The 20,190-nt window shown below is 40.7% G+C and overlaps 1 protein-coding gene across 1 annotated transcript in view; it reads left to right on the forward strand.

The window, feature by feature from the left end:
- Nucleotides 1-12,397: 12,397 nt before the first annotated feature.
- The window catches only part of ILDR1 (immunoglobulin like domain containing receptor 1), a 32,430-nt gene continuing 24,637 nt past the window's right edge, over nucleotides 12,398-20,190 (forward strand). Inside the window, exon 1 of the mRNA XM_057697755.1 lies at nucleotides 12,398-12,452. Coding sequence (XP_057553738.1) covers nucleotides 12,398-12,452 — 55 coding nt within the window. The remainder of the gene's footprint in view (nucleotides 12,453-20,190) is intronic.

The raw sequence follows: 20,190 nt of genomic DNA on the forward strand, positions 1-20,190 counted from the left end.
AAAATGTTGACAGAATCAGATTCTTAGGCCTTGCAATGACAAGTGCAATTAAAGTACATGGGTTTGATGCTTTGGCAGAACATGGAATCTACCCCTCTGCTCAGAATGGGCAGAGCCCATCAGGACCCTTCTCTGAGGGAGGTCACCCTTAGAGATGTGTTGGTTCTGTGTTCCTCAGTCCAGCCAAGGGATCCTGACATCTTCCTAATCTGGGTCCTTTTCACCTTTGAACTGTAGAATGCCAGAGGTGTGAAGGACCAAGGAGGTTATCTCACACAGTTTCCCATTTGATAGATAAATACATCTAGGCCCAAAGTGACCTACATAAAATAAAACTGAATGCCAGTGGAAATGTCAAGACACAAACACGCTTGCTCTGATTCTATATCTAGTTCTCACTCTCTTTTTTTTTTGTCTTGAACATATTTTTTAAATACAAAAGATTCCAAAGATACAGAAAAGCACACAAAATAATATAATCGATAACACTTATACCACCTATATTTAACTGATTTTACTTTTTTGGCATATTTGTTTCAGATATTAAATAAAAATATGTTACAGATTCAGCTAAAGTCCCTTCCAACCCATTTCTCTCCTCCCTCCCTCTCAGTAGTAACAACACTCTAACGTTGGTGAATCCCATTCTCCTGAATGTTTTTTTTTTAAAGCCTTCCTTCAACAGACACTTCATAGGTAATCTTTTATTATTTATTTATTTATTTATTTATTTAATTGGCTGCATTGGGTCTTCGTTGCTGCGCACGGGCTTTCTCTAGCTGCAGAGAATGGGGACTACTCGTCATTGCAGTGTGCGGGCTTCTTATTCTGGTGGCACCTCTTGTTGTGGAGCACGGGCTCTAAGTGCACAAGCTTCAGTAGTTGTGCCACGTGGGCTCAGTAATTGTGGCTTGTGGGCTCTAGAGTGCAGGCTCAATAGCTGTGGCACATGGGCTTAGTTGCTCTGCAGCATGTGGGATCTTCCCAGACCAGGGCTTGAACCCATGTCCCCTGCATTGACAGGTGGATTCTTAACCACTGCACCACCAGGGAAGCCCCCTGAATATTTTTATACTTTTTTCTACATATATATGAATCTTCTATAACATTGTATGATATTGTTTGTGTCTTAACATTTGATAAAACAGTATCTTGCAACTTCTTTATTCATATAACATTATATTTTTAATGTTCATCCATGGTATGGATCTAGTTAATTCATTTTAACAGTGGCATATTACCTCACTCCATTGATAATCCCCATCTTATTATTCCCTTCCAGTGGAAAGCTGTTTCCAAGTTTCACACAAATTGCTTTGCAATGAACACCCTTGCACATGTTTCTGTGTGCACAAGAGTGAGAATTTCTATAGAGTGGAGACCTAGAGGGGAAATCACAAGATCCTAGGATATGCGCACCTTCAACTTCATGAGGTTTTGTCAAATTGTTCTCCAAAGTGGTGGAACCAATTTATACTTCTTACATCTTTACTAATGCTTGGTTGGCTCAGACTTTTACATTTTAACCAATTTGTCAGGTGTGAAGTAGCATTTGTTGTTTTAAATTTCCAATTTTTGATGACTAGTCAAATTGAGCATCTTTTAATATGTTTAATACTGAGTCAGAGTTCCTCTAATGTGAATTGCCTGTTCATCTCCCTTACAACTGGATAGTCTCCTACTTAACTTTTTAGAAGTTTTTTTTACATTTGCTGGTTATAATTTTTTTTGCCTTTTAAATGGACAGCAAATATCTTTTTCCAGTTTGTGGCTTGTTTTTTCACTTTGTTTATGTTGTCTTTTGTTTATTGAACTTTTAAATTTAATGTAGTCTTTTGTATGTCTTCCTTAAAGAAGGAAGAATTCTTTTTTTTTTCTGTTTAAAAATTCAGTCTTTTCTAAAAGTTTATATAGGTATTCTACTATATTTTCTTATAAAAGCTTCAAATTTTTGCCTTTAATATTTAGATTTTAATCAATTTGGAATTTTTATGTGGTATGAAGAAAAGATACACCTTATCTTTTAATACAACAGATACTAATTATCCCAGCATCACTTACTGAATAGTTTATGGTTACCCCATTGCATTATAATGCCATCTCTGTTACATATCAAGTTCCCATCTATATGGGTACCTATTTCCAGAATCTCTTTTATGTTCCACTTGTCTATCTGTATGCCAATGCCACATTGTTTTAATTGCTCTAGCTTTATTATTTGAAGAGGCAAATTCCCTGTTTCCTCTTTATTTGCCTTCAAAATTATTTAGCTATTTATCACCTTATAATTTCCTTTTAATTTTATAAGTGGCTTGTGAGGTTTTACAGAGAAATTTTTTCAGAATTTTGTTAGAAATATATAGAATTTGATTAATTGGGGAAATATTATCATCCTTAGTGATACTGAGTGTTCTTATCTATGAACATGGTACGTCTTTGCATTTATTTAAGTCTTTTAAAAATGCCTTTTGTTTCCGTGGAAGCAACCTAAATGCCCATCAACAGATGAATGGATAAAGAAGATGTGGCACATATATACAATGGAATATTACTCAGCCATAGAAAGAAATGAAATGGAGCTATATGTAATGGGGTGGATAGACCTAGAGTCTGTCATACAGAGTGAAGTAAGTCAGAAAGAGAAAAACAAATACTGTATGCTAGCTCATATATACGGAATCTAAAAAAAAAAAAAAATGGTACTGATGAACCCAGTGACAGGGCAAGAATAAGGATGCAGATGCAGAGAATGGACTGGAGGAGACAGGGTTGGGGGGGCAGGGGATGAAGGGGAAGCTGGGATGAAGTGAGAGAATAGCATAGATATATATACACTACCAACTGTAAAATAGATAGCTAGTGGGAAGTTGCTGTATAACAAAGGGAGAGCAGCGCAATGATGGGTGATGCCTTAGAGGGCCAGGACAGGGAGGGTGGGAGTCGTGGGAGTGAGGGGATATGGGGACATATGTATAAATACAGCTGATTCACTTTGGTGTACCTTAAAAGCTGGTACAAGAGTGTAAAGCAATTATATTCCAATAAAGAGCTTAAAAAAATGTCTTTTGTAACTTTTTTCAAATTTCTCCATAAAGCTCCACATATATTGTTAGATTTATTTGTAGTTGCTTTATAGATTTATTGCTATTGCAAATGTATATTTTAAATTCATAACTTCCAAACGGATGCTGCTGGTGTATACAAACACCAGGGACATTACTATACTGACCTTGTTTCAAGCAATCTTTCTTGTTAGTCCTTATATGTAATTTATAGACTCTCCTCAATGTTCTGTGCAGGTGATCAAAATACTGTGAATAACAGCATCTTTATTCTTCATTTTCAGGCTTTTTATTTTCTTATTATACTAGTTATGATATCCTATAAAATGTTGGATAGGAGTAATAATAAACATATTTGTTCTCAAATTCCTTTCACTAGATTCTACCACCTCCTGCTTTTAGCCCTACTCCAAGATAAATCGTCTTGTTATATTCTACTAATCCAGAGGGTTTCTCGGTCCCTGCTAAGCCAGACCTCCCTATATAGGTGGGCAGCTCCTACTAACTTCATCTAACCAATCACACTTGATAAAGGTGTCCAACCACCCATGAACATTTCATTTGGATGGTCCACTATTCTCTCAGGTGTAATGTGTTTGAAGTGATTCAAAACCTTTCCACCTATCTATGTTCTTTAAAGCCATCACCATCCTCCTTTACCTTTAACTGCCTGAAGGCTCAGTAGTCAGAAACTTATATTCTCTCAATTCCCACATCTAATTTATCACCAATCTTGTCAATTCTATATTCTAAATATCTGCCAAAGTATTTTCTCTTCTCCATTCCAATACCAATGACTCGCTTAAGCCCTCAGTATCTCCCACCTTGACTACAGTAACAGTTTCCTAACTGGTCTCCCTGCCTTTCCTCTCAATTCTCACCTACCATTCTTCTTACTGCTGCCAAGTTTATCTTTCTAAAATGCAAGTTTGATCATACCTCACCCAGCTTAAAACCCTTCACTGGCTTCCCAGTGTCTATTCTATGAAGTCTTAGTTCTCCAGCTGGTCATGAAAGGTCCTTTATTTACCCTGGCTAGCTCTCAAACACACTTTCCTACCCCTCTCCACCTTGCTCTATAGTCTAGCAGAACTCAAGGGCTTATAATTCGGCTATGCTATTTCCTATTCCATGATTCTTGACATGCTGGTCTCTCTGCGTGGATTACTCTGACAAAATCTTATTCATTTTCAAATCCATATCACATGTCACTTCCTCCAGAAACTATGGATTAACAGCTCAACAAATATTTATTGAGCACTACCTATATGCCAGGTGCTATGCAATATGCTAGGCATACAGAGATGAATAAGACACCTGCATTGGCAGGCGGATTCTTAACCACTCTGCCACCACGGAAGTCCCAGCATTCACTTTTGACGCCCAAAGTTCACTGCCATTCCTAGGGCCTGACCCCCTCACAGTTTTCTGAACATTTGGCTCTTTGTGGCTCTTCTTCAGTCAAACTAGGGAGTCTAGTTAAACCTTGTCTCTTAAATGCTTTTGTCTGCTCTGCTTACATGTTGTCAAAGGACTTTCATATTCATTGTCTCACGTGATACTGGTAAAACCTGTAAAAGTTAGGCCAGGCAGGTACTATTATCTCAATTAATAGTGTCAAGGTAACGTGGTAAGTAAGTTGCTTTGCTGAGAACAGAAATATGATCTTCAACTTCAGATTTTCATTGCTTATCCTTTCCCCCTATATTCAATAAACTAAATAAAACAAAGATAAATGTGCCAAGGGACTGATAACTATTAATGATTTCAGTTGTTATACGCAAACCAGAGATTATAGGCTGGGAAATTTCTTTGAAATTTTAAAATTTCTGGACACGAAGTTTGGATTATTTGTTAATGTATATTTACTATAAGTTTTTCAAAGTGTGCACATATACTGAATTATTGGATCTAGTATATAGGGGAAATAAAACACAGCACGTGTAGACATTTTGAGAAGCACTGGAGACCAATCCTGATAACATTTGTAAAGGGGTACCCTCTGCTATTGGTGGGATACAACTGTGCAAACAGTATTCTTCTTGTGTATTTAATTATAGAAGTATGTAGGGTAAAACACAGATCTGACAAGTGATTTGTCTGCTTAAAATCCCTAGACGGCTCCTATTTTCTTTTTAGATACACTTAAAGATATTACAAATTGTCAGTTGAATCAATACTTGTGGCTGACTACAGTGAGTTGAGAATATGTGCAGTGGGGAAGAGGTTGCCCTCCTCTCAGTGTGACATGTCACATCCTCTATTGAGAATCACTGGTCTGCCAGATAACATGCAGACCCCTCCCCAGAGCCACCCTGACTGTTATCACCTGGCCCATACTGCCACTTTAGCCTCGTGTTCCGCCTTTCCCCTTCAAGGTCTTTATGCTCTAGTCACACCTAACTGCTCTTTCCTGAATTTATGGTTCAAATGAACCTCAGTCACCTCTATTACACCAAGACTCAACCGCTACCACCTGTGTGATGTCTTGCCTAACTTCTCTCTCCCAGAACCCTAAAAATTTATATCTCCTTCTCCTGTATCCCTAAAATCTTGCACAATGCTTTAAAAAAGTAGATATGACTGTATATATTGCATGAATAAATGAACAAATGTATTTAAAAAAAATGAATGAAAGACATACTCCAAATGGTGCAGCATCAGTTAACGGCTTTCTTTTCTTGCCCTCCTTTACCTTTAACGGCCTGAAGCATAATTTTTATTTACATGTTCTTTTCTCCATTCTTGAGAAATACACATATAGGTGTATAAATGCCACAATATTCTCAGATACAGATGCATATGCACATATAGACTCAGGATTCAGAACCTTCATGGATACAGTTTCAACTAGGAAGTGCAATTATAAATGGTGAGATCATAAGCTCAGTACTTTGTGGTTAGAGCCTGGATCAGTCGACACAAAGAAGCACAGTATGGCTAGAGCAGTAATTAAAGCGTGTGCGTTCTGAAGACAGGCTGCCTGAGTTTGCCTTTCAGCTCTGCTACTTACAAACTGGGTGACCCTGGGTAACTGCCTGATTCTTTGTGCCTCAAGTTCATCAGCTATAAAATGGAGACAATGATACTCCTTGTCTCATAGTGTTGTTGAAAGAATTATTGAAGTTAAACAAAAAGTGCTTAGAATAGTGCCTAGCACAATGTGTTTAATAAATAGTAGCTATTATTATTTTGCAGATGAGGACACTTTTGTCTCAGTCACTATCAGCAGGTCAAGTGATTTTTTTACTTCTCTATCTAGCAATGAAAGAACTATTTGTTTTTCTGAGGCAAGTGTATGTTCTTATCTAATCTTTACTAAATGAATGGCACATGTTGGCAAAATGGCTGGCCCAGGAGAGCTCATGGCAGTGGAATGGAGGTTTTCTTTGTCTGGAGCTAAATGACATATGTGGGAAAAAACTGCATTAGCGCACACTGATAGAGTCAAGGATATACACTGAGATTGTAACTAGGTGAGAGTGTATGGTGGTATAATGGCTAAGAGCACAAGGTCTGGAATCAGACTGCCTTACTTAGACTCATAACTCCACCACTTACTAGCTTTGTCACCTCGGGCAAGTTACTTCTTTGTACTTCAGCTTCCACATCCATAAGATGGAATAGATAATAAGTTTCTATTTCATACAGTTATTGTGGGAATTTAATGAGATAATGCACATAAAGCACTTAGAACATGACTTGGTATATAATATATAATAAGTGGTGAAGAAAAAGAGATGCATATAGTAGACAGAGGACCATATAAAGTTAACCTAAGTGTTCACTCCAAGAGAAGCAATGGATGTAGATGTTCAGTTGAATGAGTGATTCCCAAGAGAAAATAGGCAATTTTCCAATTCTGCACTTGGTATAACCGTTGTTAAAGTCACTTTTGTTGCTGTTGTTGTTGCTATAGAAGTCTCCAATGTATCCCCCCAGTTACGTTTGGATTAGACCACCAGACTTTCCCAAAATATGTTCCATGGGACATCTGCCCTAAGATATGTATGAGAAAAAAAAAAGCGGGGGTGGTTTGTAGTTGAACAATGCTGGGAAGTGCTACATGACACATTCCCTCGGAAATTCAAATGTATAGTAGCACCCTAAGGGTTTGATAGGTCCTGAAAAAAATGTTTCATTTAGTTTAACCCAGCATTTCTTGAATATATTTGATAGAAGAGCCCCTTTTCCATATACTATTTATTAACATTCCAGGACTGTTCCCTGGAATACACAGGGAGAAATGCTGACTTCAGTGAGTATCAAAATGACCTTATGTGTTTGGGCTTACTTCTGAGTTCTCTATTCTATTCCATTGATCTTCCTTTCTATTTTTGTGCCAGTACCATACTGTCTTGATCACTATGGCCTTGTAGTAGAGTTTGAAGTCAGGAAGCCTGATTCCACCTACTCCATTTTTCCTTCTCAAGATTGCTTTGGCTATTCGGGGTCTTTTGCGTTTCCATACAAATCGTAAGATTTCTTGCTCTAGTTCTGTGAAAAATGCCATTGGTAATCTGATCGGGATTGCATTAAATTTGTAAATTGCTTTGGGTAGTATAGTCATTTTCACAATGTTGATTCTTCCAATCCAGGAACATGGTATGTCCCTCCATCTGTTTGTGTCGTCTTTGATTTCTTTCATCAATGTCTTAAAGTTTTCTGCATACAGATCTTTTGCCTCCTTAGGCAGGTTTATTCCTAGGTATTTGATTCTTTTGGTTGCAATGGTGAATGGGAGAGTTTCCTTAATTTCTCTTTCTGCTCTTCCGTTGTTAGTGTATAGGAATGCAAGAGATTTCTGTGCATTAATTTTGTATCCTGCTACTTTACTAAACTCATCAATGAGTGCTAGCAGTTTTCTGGTAGAGTCTTTAGGGTTTTCTATATATAGTATCATGTCATCTGCAAAGAGTGATAATTTTACTTCTTCTTTTCCAATTTGGATTCCTTTTATTTCTTTTTCTTCTCTGATTGCTGTGGCTAACACTTCCAAAACTATGTTGAATAACAGTGGTGAGAGTGGACACCCTTGTCTTGTTCCTGTTCTTAGAGGGAATTCTTCCAGTTTTTCTCCATTGAGAACAATGTTGGCTTTTGGTTTGTCATATATGGCTTTTATGATGTTGAGGTAATTTCCTTCTATGCCCATTTTCTGGAGAGCTTTTATCATAAATGGATGTTGAACTTTGTCAAAAGCTTTTTCTGCATCTATTGAAATGATCATATGGTTTTTATCCTTCAATTTGTTGATATGATGTATCACGTTGATTGATTTGCGTATATTGAAGAATCCTTGCATCCCAGGGATAAACCCCACTTGATCGTGGTGTATGATTTTTTTAATGTGCTGTTGCAGTCTGTTAGCTAGTATTTTGTTGAGGATTTTTGCATCTATATTCATTAGTGATATTGGTCTGTAGTTTTCTTTTTTTGTGACATCTTTGCCTGGTTTTGGTATCAGGGTGATGGTAGCCTCGTAGAATGAGTTTGGGAGTGCTCCGCCTTCTGCAATATTTTGGAAGAGTTTGAGAAGGATAGGTGTTAACTCTTCTCGAAATGTTTGATAGAATTCGCCAGTGAATCCATCTGGTCCTGGGCTTTTGTGTGTTGGGAGATTTTTAATCACTGCCTCAATTTCTGTACTTGTGATTGCTCTGTTCATGGTTTCTATTTCTTCCTGGTTCAGTCTTGGAAGATTGTATTTTTCTAAGAATGTATCCATTTCTTCCAGGTTATCCAATTGATTGGCATATAGTTGCTTGTAGTAGTCTCTCATGATGTTTTGTATTTCTGAGGTGTCCGTTGTTACTTCTCCTTTTTCGTTTCTAATTCTGTTGATTTGCATCTTCTCCCTTTTTTTCTTGATGAGTCTGGCTAATGGTTTATCAATTTTGTTAATCTTCTCAAAGAACCAGCTTTTAGTTTTATTTATTTTTCTTATGGTTTCTTTCCTTTCTTTTTCATTTATTTCTGCTCTGATCTTTATGATTTCTTTCCTTCTGCTCGCTTTGGGGTTTCTTTGTTCTTCTTTCTCTAGTTGTTTGAGGTGTAAGGTTAGGTTGTTTATTCGATCATTTTCTTGTTTCTTAAGGTAGGACTGTATTGCTATAAACTTCCCTCTTAGAACTGCTTTTGCTGCGTCCCATAGGTTTTGGGTTGTTGTGTTTTCGTTGTCATATGGGCACCTTATCTTTGACAAAGGAGGCACGAGTATACAATGGAAAAAAGACAGCCTCTTCAATAAGTGGTGCTGGGAACATTGGACAGCAACATGTAAAAGAATGAAATTAGAACACTTCCTAACACCATACACAAAAATAAACTCCAAATGGATTAAAGACCTACATGTAAGGCCAGACACTATCAAACTCCTAGAGGAAAACATAGGCAGAACACTCTTTGACATACATCAAAGCAACATCCTTTTTGACCCACCTCCTAGAATCATGGAAATAAAATCAAGAATAAATGAATGGGACCTCATGAAACTTAAAAGCTTTTGCACAGCAAAAGAAACCATAAACAAGACTAAAAGGCAACCCTCAGAATGGGAAAAAATAATTGCCTATGAAACAACGGACAAAGGATTAACCTCCAAAATATACAAGCAGCTCAGGCAGCTTCATACCAAAAAAGCAAATAACCCAATCCACAAATGGGCAGAAGACCTAAATAGACATTTCTCCAAAGAAGACATACAGATGGCCAACAAACACATGAAAAGATGCTCAACATCACTCATCATCAGAGAAATGCAAGTCAAAGCCACAATGAGGTATCACCTCACACCAATCAGAATGGCCATCATCACAAAGTCTGGAAACAACAAATGTTGGAGAGGGTGTGGAGAAAAGGGAACTCTCCTGCACTGTTGGTGGGACTGTAAGTTGGTACAGCCACTATGGAAAACAATTTGGAGGTTCCTTAAAAAACTACAAATAGAACTACCATATGATCCAGTCATCCCACTCCTGGGCATATACCCAAAGAAAACCATAATCCCAAAAGAAACTTGTACCATCATGTTTATTGCAGCACTCTTTACAATAGCCAGGACATGGAAGCAACCTAAATGCCCATCAACAAATGAATGGATACAGAAGATGTGGCATATATATACAATGGAATATTACTCAGCTATAAAAAGGGATGAGATGGAGCTATATGTCATGAGGTGGATAGAACTACAATCTGTCATACAGAGTGAAGTAAGTCAGAAAGAGAAGGACAAATATTGTATGCTAACTCACATATACGGAATCTAAAAATGGTACTGATGAACTCAGTGACATGAACAAGGAAGCAGATACAGAGAATGGACTGGAGAACTCGAGGTATGGGAGGGGGCGGGGGGTGAAGGGGAAACTGAGAAGAAGCGAGAGAGTAGCACAGACATATATATACTACCAACTGTAAAATAGTCAGTGGGAAGTTGTTGCATAACAAAGGGAGTCCAACTCGAGGATGGAAGATGCCTTAGAGGACTGGGGCAGGGAGGGTGGGGGGGACTCAAGGGGGGGGGCGTCAAGGAAGGGAGGGAATATGGGGATATGTGTATAAAAACAGTTGATTGAACCTGGTGTACCCCCAAAAAAATAAAAAAAAATAAAAAAAAAAAATGACCTTAATACCAAAGCAAGAGCTAAGGGAAGCAGGTGTGGGAAGTAGAGGGTTCATGCCCTTTTTGGACTAGGATTGAAATTTTCCCTAGAACAAGTCTCAAAGCCAGGAGTCACACAAATCCCTCAGGGTCACAAACACCCAAACACACACAATGTTCCCGGGAGCATGTGCAGGGTCCCTGGAAGGCGTGGGGGGTTGGGGGCACTCCTTACTGACACTGTACCCTGCTGCTGCTGTGCTGGGATCTCGCTGTGGAAGATCCGAAGTCTCCTAAGCAAAGTGTGCCACCTGCCCTTGGCCACACACGTCCTGATATTACTTCCTACTTTTTAGAAGAGAATAGGCTACAAGGAGAACATATAACGTGGAGAGACCCTGTTGGGGAACCAGAGGCCTGATCCAGGAATGGAGGGGGAGGAGGGGAGCTGGAGAGAAGAGACTGGGTTGAAACCTCCAATTAGATTCAGGACAAGGATGTTCCTCTGGGTGGAGGCAAGATGAGGGACTCCTGTAGCGCCAAGCAAAGAGGACTCTTCCTGGCAGAGCAAAGCAGGAGGTTTGCTTAGGAGAAATAATACTGGCTTCTAAGGTTGGTGAGCAGAGTAGGAACTCCCCGAGGGCAGAAACCATGTTTAATGCATCTTTGTAACTATTTTCTTCAGGAGAAAGGTGGTGGCTAGGAGGAAGGGGAATTGTTTTCATTACAGAATGCGGAGCACAGTGAGAAAACCCCGATAAGGGAGAGGTGGATAAAATGGCTTACTGCCTATTTATATTGGTCGGCATTCATGTCACTTTCCAAATTAATGTTATTGGATGGCTGGTTCCTGAAGGCAACTGTACCTTCCTCCTCTGTTTTGCTTTACCCCTTACTTCCTACCAAGGAAGAAGGAGAGATTGGGATTACATCCTAGGTGGCCTGGTGCAAAGAGACCTAGAATATTTGACCTTGGGAGGCTGAGGTCTATGACGGGCTGCTGAGCTGCATGCAGGATAGCAAATAATAAAACGGACTAAACCAATACTAATGATGCCTAACGATGGATGGTGCGAGCAAGACTTTTTCATTACTTTATATTTTTCTAACTTTTCTTTTATAACTTGGAAAATTAAGTCCGTTTCTCTAGTTCATACCCCACATCTTTATTTCTAGAACACCTGCACAATCATTACCCGTGAACTTTCTATTAGTGTGTTTCCAGTGGGGGGAAAAATGTTTCCCAAGCATGCATGAGTGAATGGAAACATACGGCAGGAAATATTCCCCAGAAAGTTATATCCACATAATTCTACAAAGAGAGGGGGAGAAATTTGCTAGGGGTAGCAGTTCCCAAGAACTTCAGGGGAAAATGGTAAGAGGCTCTATGTGCTGGAGGCGAGAGGGGCACGAGACGGTGTCTCTGGGAGGGGAATCACCCGGCAGCCTGCCTGGGGGCGGTGGCAGGTAGGAAAGGTGGCCGGGGCGGGGGCGGAGCAGGAAACGGCGGCGCGCGGGGCGGGGGGCGGAGCCTCGGGCAGCGCCCCAGGTGGGCCGGAGCCGGGCGGTACCTGCCGGCGGACCTGGGCCGGTCCTCCAGCCGCGCTGCGCCGGAGGAGGGGAAAGCGGAGGGATTCCCTGGAGAAGGGGTGCGTCCCGGCCCGGCGTCTGATGAAGAAAGACAGTGTCCCCTGCGCCCCTGAGCCGAAGGGGGCCGGAGAGGGCCGGCATGGGCCCCGAGCTGCCCGCACCTTGGCTGCTGCTGGTCACCTGGCTCCCGGCAGGTGAGCCGTGGGAAAATGGGTCCCACTCGGGGCCCAAGGAGAGAGGCAGCCATTGTTGCCGGCCCTGCAGAGCTGGACACAGGCGGACAGCCGAGGCCTGGGCCGCGCTCCGGTGGCTCTTGGCACGGGTGCCGGGAGTTGCGGGACCGGATCGAGTTTCTGCCTGGGGGAACCTGTTGTTTTCTTCTTTTATTAGCCTAGGCCCTTCTGAAACAGGTGCAACTAAGGAAGAAACCCAGAGCCGCTGGGCTTCTCCTCCTGCTCTTCAGGCACTTCTTGGTCTCTAAAGTCGAATTGATAGAGGCGGAAACACCACTCTTACCATTCCTAATAATTTTTACCTTTCATGTGATGCTTGCTAGAGGTTTTAGATATGGTGACAACCATATTGGCCCAGAAATGCACTTTTTTCACTCCTGAGAGGTGTGTGTCCTCAGTATACGATGGAATGTTTGGTATGATTCAGAATCTGTTGTACAGGATCACAACAGGAGGCTCTTGGCTAACCAGGTTCGTGTCACTTTTCTACTTTGTATCCACTCTCTTCCCTAACTTTCCCTCTTGCTCCTTATCTCCCCATCAGGTGCCCATCCACCCCCCGCCCCCCCCCCCCCCCCCCCACCTCATTCGCTTAACCTCCATGCCAGTCCCCTTTCTGCTTTGGAAGCATCGTTTTGTGTGTCTCGGTGTCTTGGCAGGATATGAGCTGCATGAGGAAAGTCAGGTAGGAAGGCCCAGCTGAGTGAAAGAATATGTAGGTTCTTTCAGCCCTTTTCAATTGGGATGTAGCTGTGACCTTGCAAACCAGAATGTATGAGTTCCCTTGGAAGTTCTGCCCTGTTTTATTTCACTTTACCTTTTTTCCTTCCCTCTTTTAGGAACAGCTGCCCTCTGAGTTGTCAGTGGGAGGTCAGCTCAGTTTGCTCACAGATCAATTTGGGTCTTGTATTTTTCTGAGGGAAAAGATGTAAAGTAATATGAAGATACAGGAAGAATTCCATTTTTACAAGCTTGATAGGACATGAAAATAGCTCAGATGTAACCAAATCTCATTCAGACAAGATTCTACAATTCTGCTTAAGCTGAATGCTGAGAATAAATGGGAGGGAGAATTGCAAAAGTCTATAAAACTGGAAAATTGGTATCCCTAAGGTCCTCTGGCTTACCACATTTTCTGTAGGCTGTGGGTCCTGTGAATTGTCTGAAGCTGATGAGAGTGGTTGTTGAACGCCCATGATACACAAGGAAGTGGACTAAACCACACCTAAATTGAAGTGCCCAAAATTCCACCAGAGCAGTCACCAGCTTAGACTGTGAAAGCAAATTCATAAAAATCCCACAACTTTGCACAGTCTTCTCTCTCAGGCCTCATGTGTGTAGCTCAAACTCCACAGCAGCTAGGGATTTCTGAAGTTGCTTGAGCTACCTTTTCAGGAAAATAGAAGTCTACTCCCACTGCTGTCCCTGGGCACCCCATCTTCAGAATTAGAATTTTGTAGCCAGCAGTCATCTAGGTCAAAAGAATAATAAAAGAAGCCTTACAGACAAAAATCCCGTTCGAGTATAAACTCCAGTCCTTAAATCACCAGCATAATGTTTTAAAAGCTGTTCTATTTCTATGAAGAATATTGAACACTGAACATTTTTCAAATACACTGATTATAACCAAAGAGTATATTCTTAAAGCAAGCAAATTGCTAAATGGACATAGACTTCAGAAAGTGGAGCTCCAGGTGTTCATGAACCAGCCATGCAGTGTGAATAGTCAGTTTGCTGAGGTGGTCAAATAATAAAGACTGCCGTGTTTGCCTGGCATTCGTTAAATGGAAGCCTACCTGTGTGACACATTTTAGGACCAGAGAATACTGAACACGGAAAGGTCCTAAGTCCAGGAAGAAATACAGTTTACATTGTGACATATACACACATATATGAGACTTATAGGAACAAAGGGTATATAACATACACACAAAACCAGTTACTATGTTGGATAAAAGAATCACAAATTAACATTAAATATTACCTTAATAACATTTAACTTCATAGAAAATAATCCCCAAATTAACAGTATGAAATGGAAAAACCCAGTAAGTTGACTTTCTCAAGATCCACTGCGAACTGAGGTATGAACTCTGGAAAACCCTGCATTAGGACGTGTTCATTTTGGTCTATCACCTTGTCCTCTTCTGTTTCCAAAGAAGAGTCAGCCCAGCCCTCTGATTAGCATCCAGGTTCCTGCAGTTGCACAGTGCGGGTCCGTAGTGAGATTATGTCAGATGTGCGTACTGGGTCGTCGGTGTGGCTTGGGCCTCTGACGAAGCCTCTGAGGTCAGGAAGTCCTGTGAAGTTACCACAGTCTTTATGTTTGGAGCTGTGGAGAGATCAGTTGTCAAGGGTTTTGTGTGTGTGTGTGTGATTCTCCAAACTTTTTTTCTTTAAAAAGAAAGGAATTTTTATCACATGAGTGATATTTGCTTCTTAAAACAAAGCATTAGGATAAGGTTAAAGTAAGTTCCTGTGGCCCTTTGCATTACTGGCTAGTAGCTCTGGTTACCTTCATCCAACCTCAAAGTTTATTTCTGGAATGAAAAGTTTATTTCCCCTTCTCCCCCCCAACTCTAAAAGGTTGTATGTCATTCGTGCTTTTGTGAGTTTTTTTTGAAAGATCTCAGGGGTGTTAACTTACAGATCCACGTAGCTATCAACTTATAGTATCATTTTTTGGGAAATCAGACAGCTGACTTCTAAGGGACAAGATTCTTAACATCTAGACCAGTAGATTTCCCTTGGTGGTGGGGGTAAAGGTTGGGATCATACTGAAGACCTAATGACATTTGGTCCCTGGTACAGTAGATAGTAAAAAGTGGAGTTTCTCAGGTGGTGGATAGGGGACTGACCACTCGACTCCTCCCTTGACCCCACCACCACCCCCTGTGAGGCTCCCAGAAGCCCAGTGCTCTGTGAACACAAGTAGAAATCACTCACAGTCCTTGTCTTCCTCTCCCAGCCAGTTTTACAGATAAGGAAACCTGTGTCCAGGGATGTCAGGTATCTCAAGTTGAAACAGTGGAATTGGTTTGAGAGCTGGGACATCCTCACTCTTAGTCCATTACTGTTTCACCTGTTTCATACCATGGAGCAGGTTTGTTTTATCTAACTGAATCCTGGTAGAAATAGAAATTGACTACCTCCTGGATGTCTAACCAGATGTTAGTTATTAAACATCCTGCCGCAACAACGATGTAGTGGGATGAGATGCTGAGTACTTACTATATTGTCTGCCTGCGTTTCTTTCAGCCTAATAATTTATTTCATTATTTGAAGTCCTTAGGGGAGGAATAAAATTCTGTGTTTTAAGAATTAAGAAAAAAAAAAAAAAAGAATTAAGACTCTGATCGTGTCTTGTCTTTCTCTAGTCCTCATTTCTAGATCTTCCAATCTACAAATCTAAGGGTAAGGTGCGGTCAGAGGAAAGCATTTAACTTACTTTCTTCATTTCCGAAACCCAGTTAATCACCATATTCTGTTGCTTAATCCCAGCATCTTAACCATCTCCTTGCCTCTAGGCCTGCTACCTCTCTGTCTAGTTCCAGCCATCCTATACCCAGATGATAGGTTCATCGAATTAATCTTTCCTACCTTCATTTTAATCCTCCAGGAACACCTACTAGATCCCCATAGTTTATATGAGTGGATTAAAGCTCTTTGGAATTCAAGGCTTACTCATTCTGGCCTCACTAATGCCTTGTCTCCACTAAACATGCTCTTGTACCCTCTCTCCCTGCAACGTGCATCCTTCTTCCTTGCTTTTTGCCTGGCCATATTACAAATGGTTAACTTTAACCATTTATTTTCTGTACTTTCAGAGCACTTAAAATTTGTTCCAAGCAGTACAGCCTGTCTTCTTTGAATTTATTTGTTCGTTTATTCAGCCAATGTTTAATGCACACCGTGTGCCAGATGTGCTCTCAAACAAAAGCAGACATGGCCTTGGTCCCCATGGTTCTTGTGGTCTAAAGGAAATACAAGCACATGTAGAAACACAACTATGATAGGCACCATGAGAAAGAGATACAAGTTTCCATAAGAGCACATAATAGATGGATTTTGCTCATTCAGGAGGCCGTCCCTGGAGAAATGATGCTTGAGTTGAGAGCTTGGGGGTGATCATCCCCCAGAAATGAATAGCACGTGGAAGACTGCTGGATAGGAGCTCAGTGAGAATGAGAGGTCTTAAGAATGTCAGCATGACTGAGAGGAGGAAGCCACCGGACGTGTGGTGGAAAGGAGGCTGGGGTGGGTAGGATCAGATATGCATGGCCTCGTGGGTCATGGCAGGAGTCTTTATATTTATCTTAAGAACAATGGACAGCTTTTGGAGATATTTAAGGAGAGAGTTGGGAGACGGACAGCAGTATGGAACCCACATGGAGGAAAACCAGAGTATGTGTAGGTACCAGTTAAGCTGAAGCAGTATCCAGGCTGGAAGTGATGATAGCTTGTGCTAGGCTGATGGTGACGATGGAGAGAGAGAGATTCTAGAAATACTTAGGAGATAAATAAACCCAATTTGATATTAGATTTTATATGGAGTGTGAGGAAGAAAGAGAAATCAAGGACGATTCCTAGTTTTCATTCTTACCTATTCACTGAGATAGGAAATAGGGAAGAAGCCCAGGTTTGTACAGGAGGAAGAGGATTTAGATTTGGGGGCCAATTTAGATTCTGAAACAACCAAGAGCTATGAGGAGGATTTGGACCCGTGTGTCTGTCTTGGCTCTTCTGGTACAGTAGTAGGATTTGTTATTCAAAGTTCTAGCAGTTTCTAAGCAATCCTATAAAGCTTAGCCATACCAGAAGTACCTTGTTTATGTATTTACTTATTGTTGACTTTCCCACGAGCAGTAGAAGTTCCAAGAATGCAGGGACCCTGTCTCTCTCATTAGCTACACTACCCCCATCATCTGGAACAGCGCCTGGCTCATAGTAGGTATTCAGTAAATGAGTGAATGAGTGACCTCTGAAGGCCCAGGGCACACAGAAATTTGTCATTCTGGTGAGACTTGAATTTGCATGTGCTCTGAGATTAGCATGTGGGGACACAGATGAGTCACTGACCTGAGCGACTGACTTTGGGAAACCCCAAGCATCTGCCTCTCAACCAGGTCTTGTTGTCTTCTACCCCTAATAACCAAAGGATATCAAATTCAAACCACCTGAGGGGCTATTTTTTTCATCTAGTAGTTTATCAAAAATTTTTTAAAGATTGATATTTTCCCCTGTTGGAAAGATTGTGGTGAAACATGGGAGTGTCACCCACTGTTGATGGGAATATGAATTTCTTTCCTGAATTATCTAGTAAAATATAAAAGCCTTATCCCTTTTGACCCAGCAATCTCTCTTTGAGAAATACATCCTGCTAGAATAAAAGCGTGCATGTGAAGAGATACTTTATATAGTATAAAGGTATTCATTTCAACAAGGTATTTCAGCATTTTTGGTAATAGTGAAATGTTAGAAACAACCTAAATGCCCATCAGTAGAAAAATGGGTAAATTATGGCTCATGTATGTAGTGAATTTTCATGCAGCCACTAAAAAAAAATCGATCTATATGTACTGAGATAGAATATAATGATATCTGATTAGTTTGAAGAAAAACCAAAGTTGCAAGTCAGTGTACATAATATGGTTAATTTTTAATTTTTTTTAAAAAAACAGAGTAGGAAAAGATGTGGAGGATAGACACCAAATTATAGTGCCTCTGGAGAGCAGAGTGCATGGTGAGCAAGGAGGAACTTTTTACTTTATACCCTTTTCTATTGTTGGAAGTTTCTTATTATTTATCTCATTTATAAATAAAAAAGGAAAAAAGGGGTTTCTCTACAAAATGGTTAAAATAAATTTGTAAATGTCCTTTAAAGGGTTAAACCTCCACCATTAGGAAACTTATCCAGAAGCCAGGTGGTACAGTGGAAACGGTAGAATTTGGGATTGTAGAGGTATAAGCCTAAATCTAGTTTTGCTATTTACTAGCTGTGTGGCTTCCAACTAGTTACTTAATTTCCCTGAGGATTTTCCTCATCTGTGAAATTGAGATAAAAATAAGGGTGATCTCATGGGGGTTTGCCAAGGTTACATTACATACTGTATAATAAAGCCCCCAGTACTATGCCGACCAGCATCGAAGTGCTCACTAGTTACCAGTTTCCTCCCCAGGGTAGCCATAGGCTCCTGCCACCCCAAGCCTAATACTGTCGAGAAGCGCACCCAGACCTTTGTTAAATGTGCAGTACGTAGACATAATTCCTCCCTTGCCCCAACCTGCTTCTTTCTCCCCTTTTCCCCTCTCCTAGCTCTCTCCATCCTTTGCTTCTTGTCCACGCATTGCCAGGCCTTCTTCCCCTTGATTCCTGTCCTGTTTGCACTGTTATCTAAGGAAATGTAACAAGTACCGCTGGTAAATATGCTTGGGGAGATAGCTTGCCCTAACATAAACTCTGATAGGATTAAACCTGTGTACTTTTTGTTAACCTGCTTAGTGGAGCAGAGGTGCCTGGGTGCCTGAAAAACAGGAATCAAGAGGCAGCATTAGGCCCCTACCTCTTGCTGGGAAAGACCTCGCTCTCCGCCCTGCCTGCCACTCCCTTCCAAGCAGGACCCTTCATGTGGAGGAGGGGAAATGCCGTCCAGTCTCCCGAAAATGATTCTTAGTTTAAAAAAAAAAAAAAAAGTTTTGTACCTCTGTCCCTATGCTGTATGGATAAGATGTTCTAGAAACTATAATACATCTTGCCCACTCTGACACTACCCAGGGAAGACAGGCTGATAAATGTGCAAAGATATGCATCTGTTTGGGAACACATGCCATTTACTTGTAAAGATGCTCTTTTTTTCATTGGTGTATTTTCCTTGCACTTTACTGCAGGATGGTAGCCCCACTCTGCACGGCAGCGAAGTCTTGGAAAGTACCTCATGGCGGGAAACAGAGAATCCCCTTCCCCTTCCCTCCTTCCCATGAGCTCTGTCATCTCATCTGAAGTTACCTTTCCACCCTTACAGAGCTCCCTTCCTCTTTCACAGAGGAGACAAACTGTGCGTGGGTTTGCCAGGTAAGACACAGCTTTAAAAGCTTTTAACGCACTAGCTCATTTTGCAAAGAGAAGGCAGTCATGATAGCTTACATTTGTATCATTTTAATTTTTTAAGAATGCTTTTACATGCTGTTCTCAGTTCACCTCAGCCTCTTAAAGTGGGCAAGATGAGAACAAATAATACAAATAATGGCTAATGTTTATTGAGTGTTTGTCGTGTGCCAGGCTCTTTGCTAAATGCTGGACGTATTTATCGCATTTAATCCTCACTATTGCCCTATCAAGCTTGTATTATCATCATCCCAATTTTGTAGATAAAAAGCAGATGTAGTTTGGAAATAACTTGTCGGGTCTCTTAGCTAGTAGGGGAGTGGAAGCAGAACTTGAACTCAGAAATCAGTTTCCAGAATTAAAGTTTTCAAGAGAAAATTGTAGATAAAACTAGGAAATGAGATGGCGATGAACTGGGGAGAAGGAGGTGCCACAGGATGAAGGGAATTTAAGAAGAGAAAGAACATTTAAGAATTTGAAAACTCATAGCACTAGGTTTAAAAGAGCAAAGATGCAACCAGGACGTGTATAAACAGAACACTTATCCTTTTGAATCTCTCCATATTTTCAGCCCAGATTCTGCTGCCCTTAGTC

This window comes from Hippopotamus amphibius, chromosome 10, assembly GCF_030028045.1.
Source record: "Hippopotamus amphibius kiboko isolate mHipAmp2 chromosome 10, mHipAmp2.hap2, whole genome shotgun sequence".
NCBI lineage: Eukaryota > Metazoa > Chordata > Mammalia > Artiodactyla > Hippopotamidae > Hippopotamus > Hippopotamus amphibius.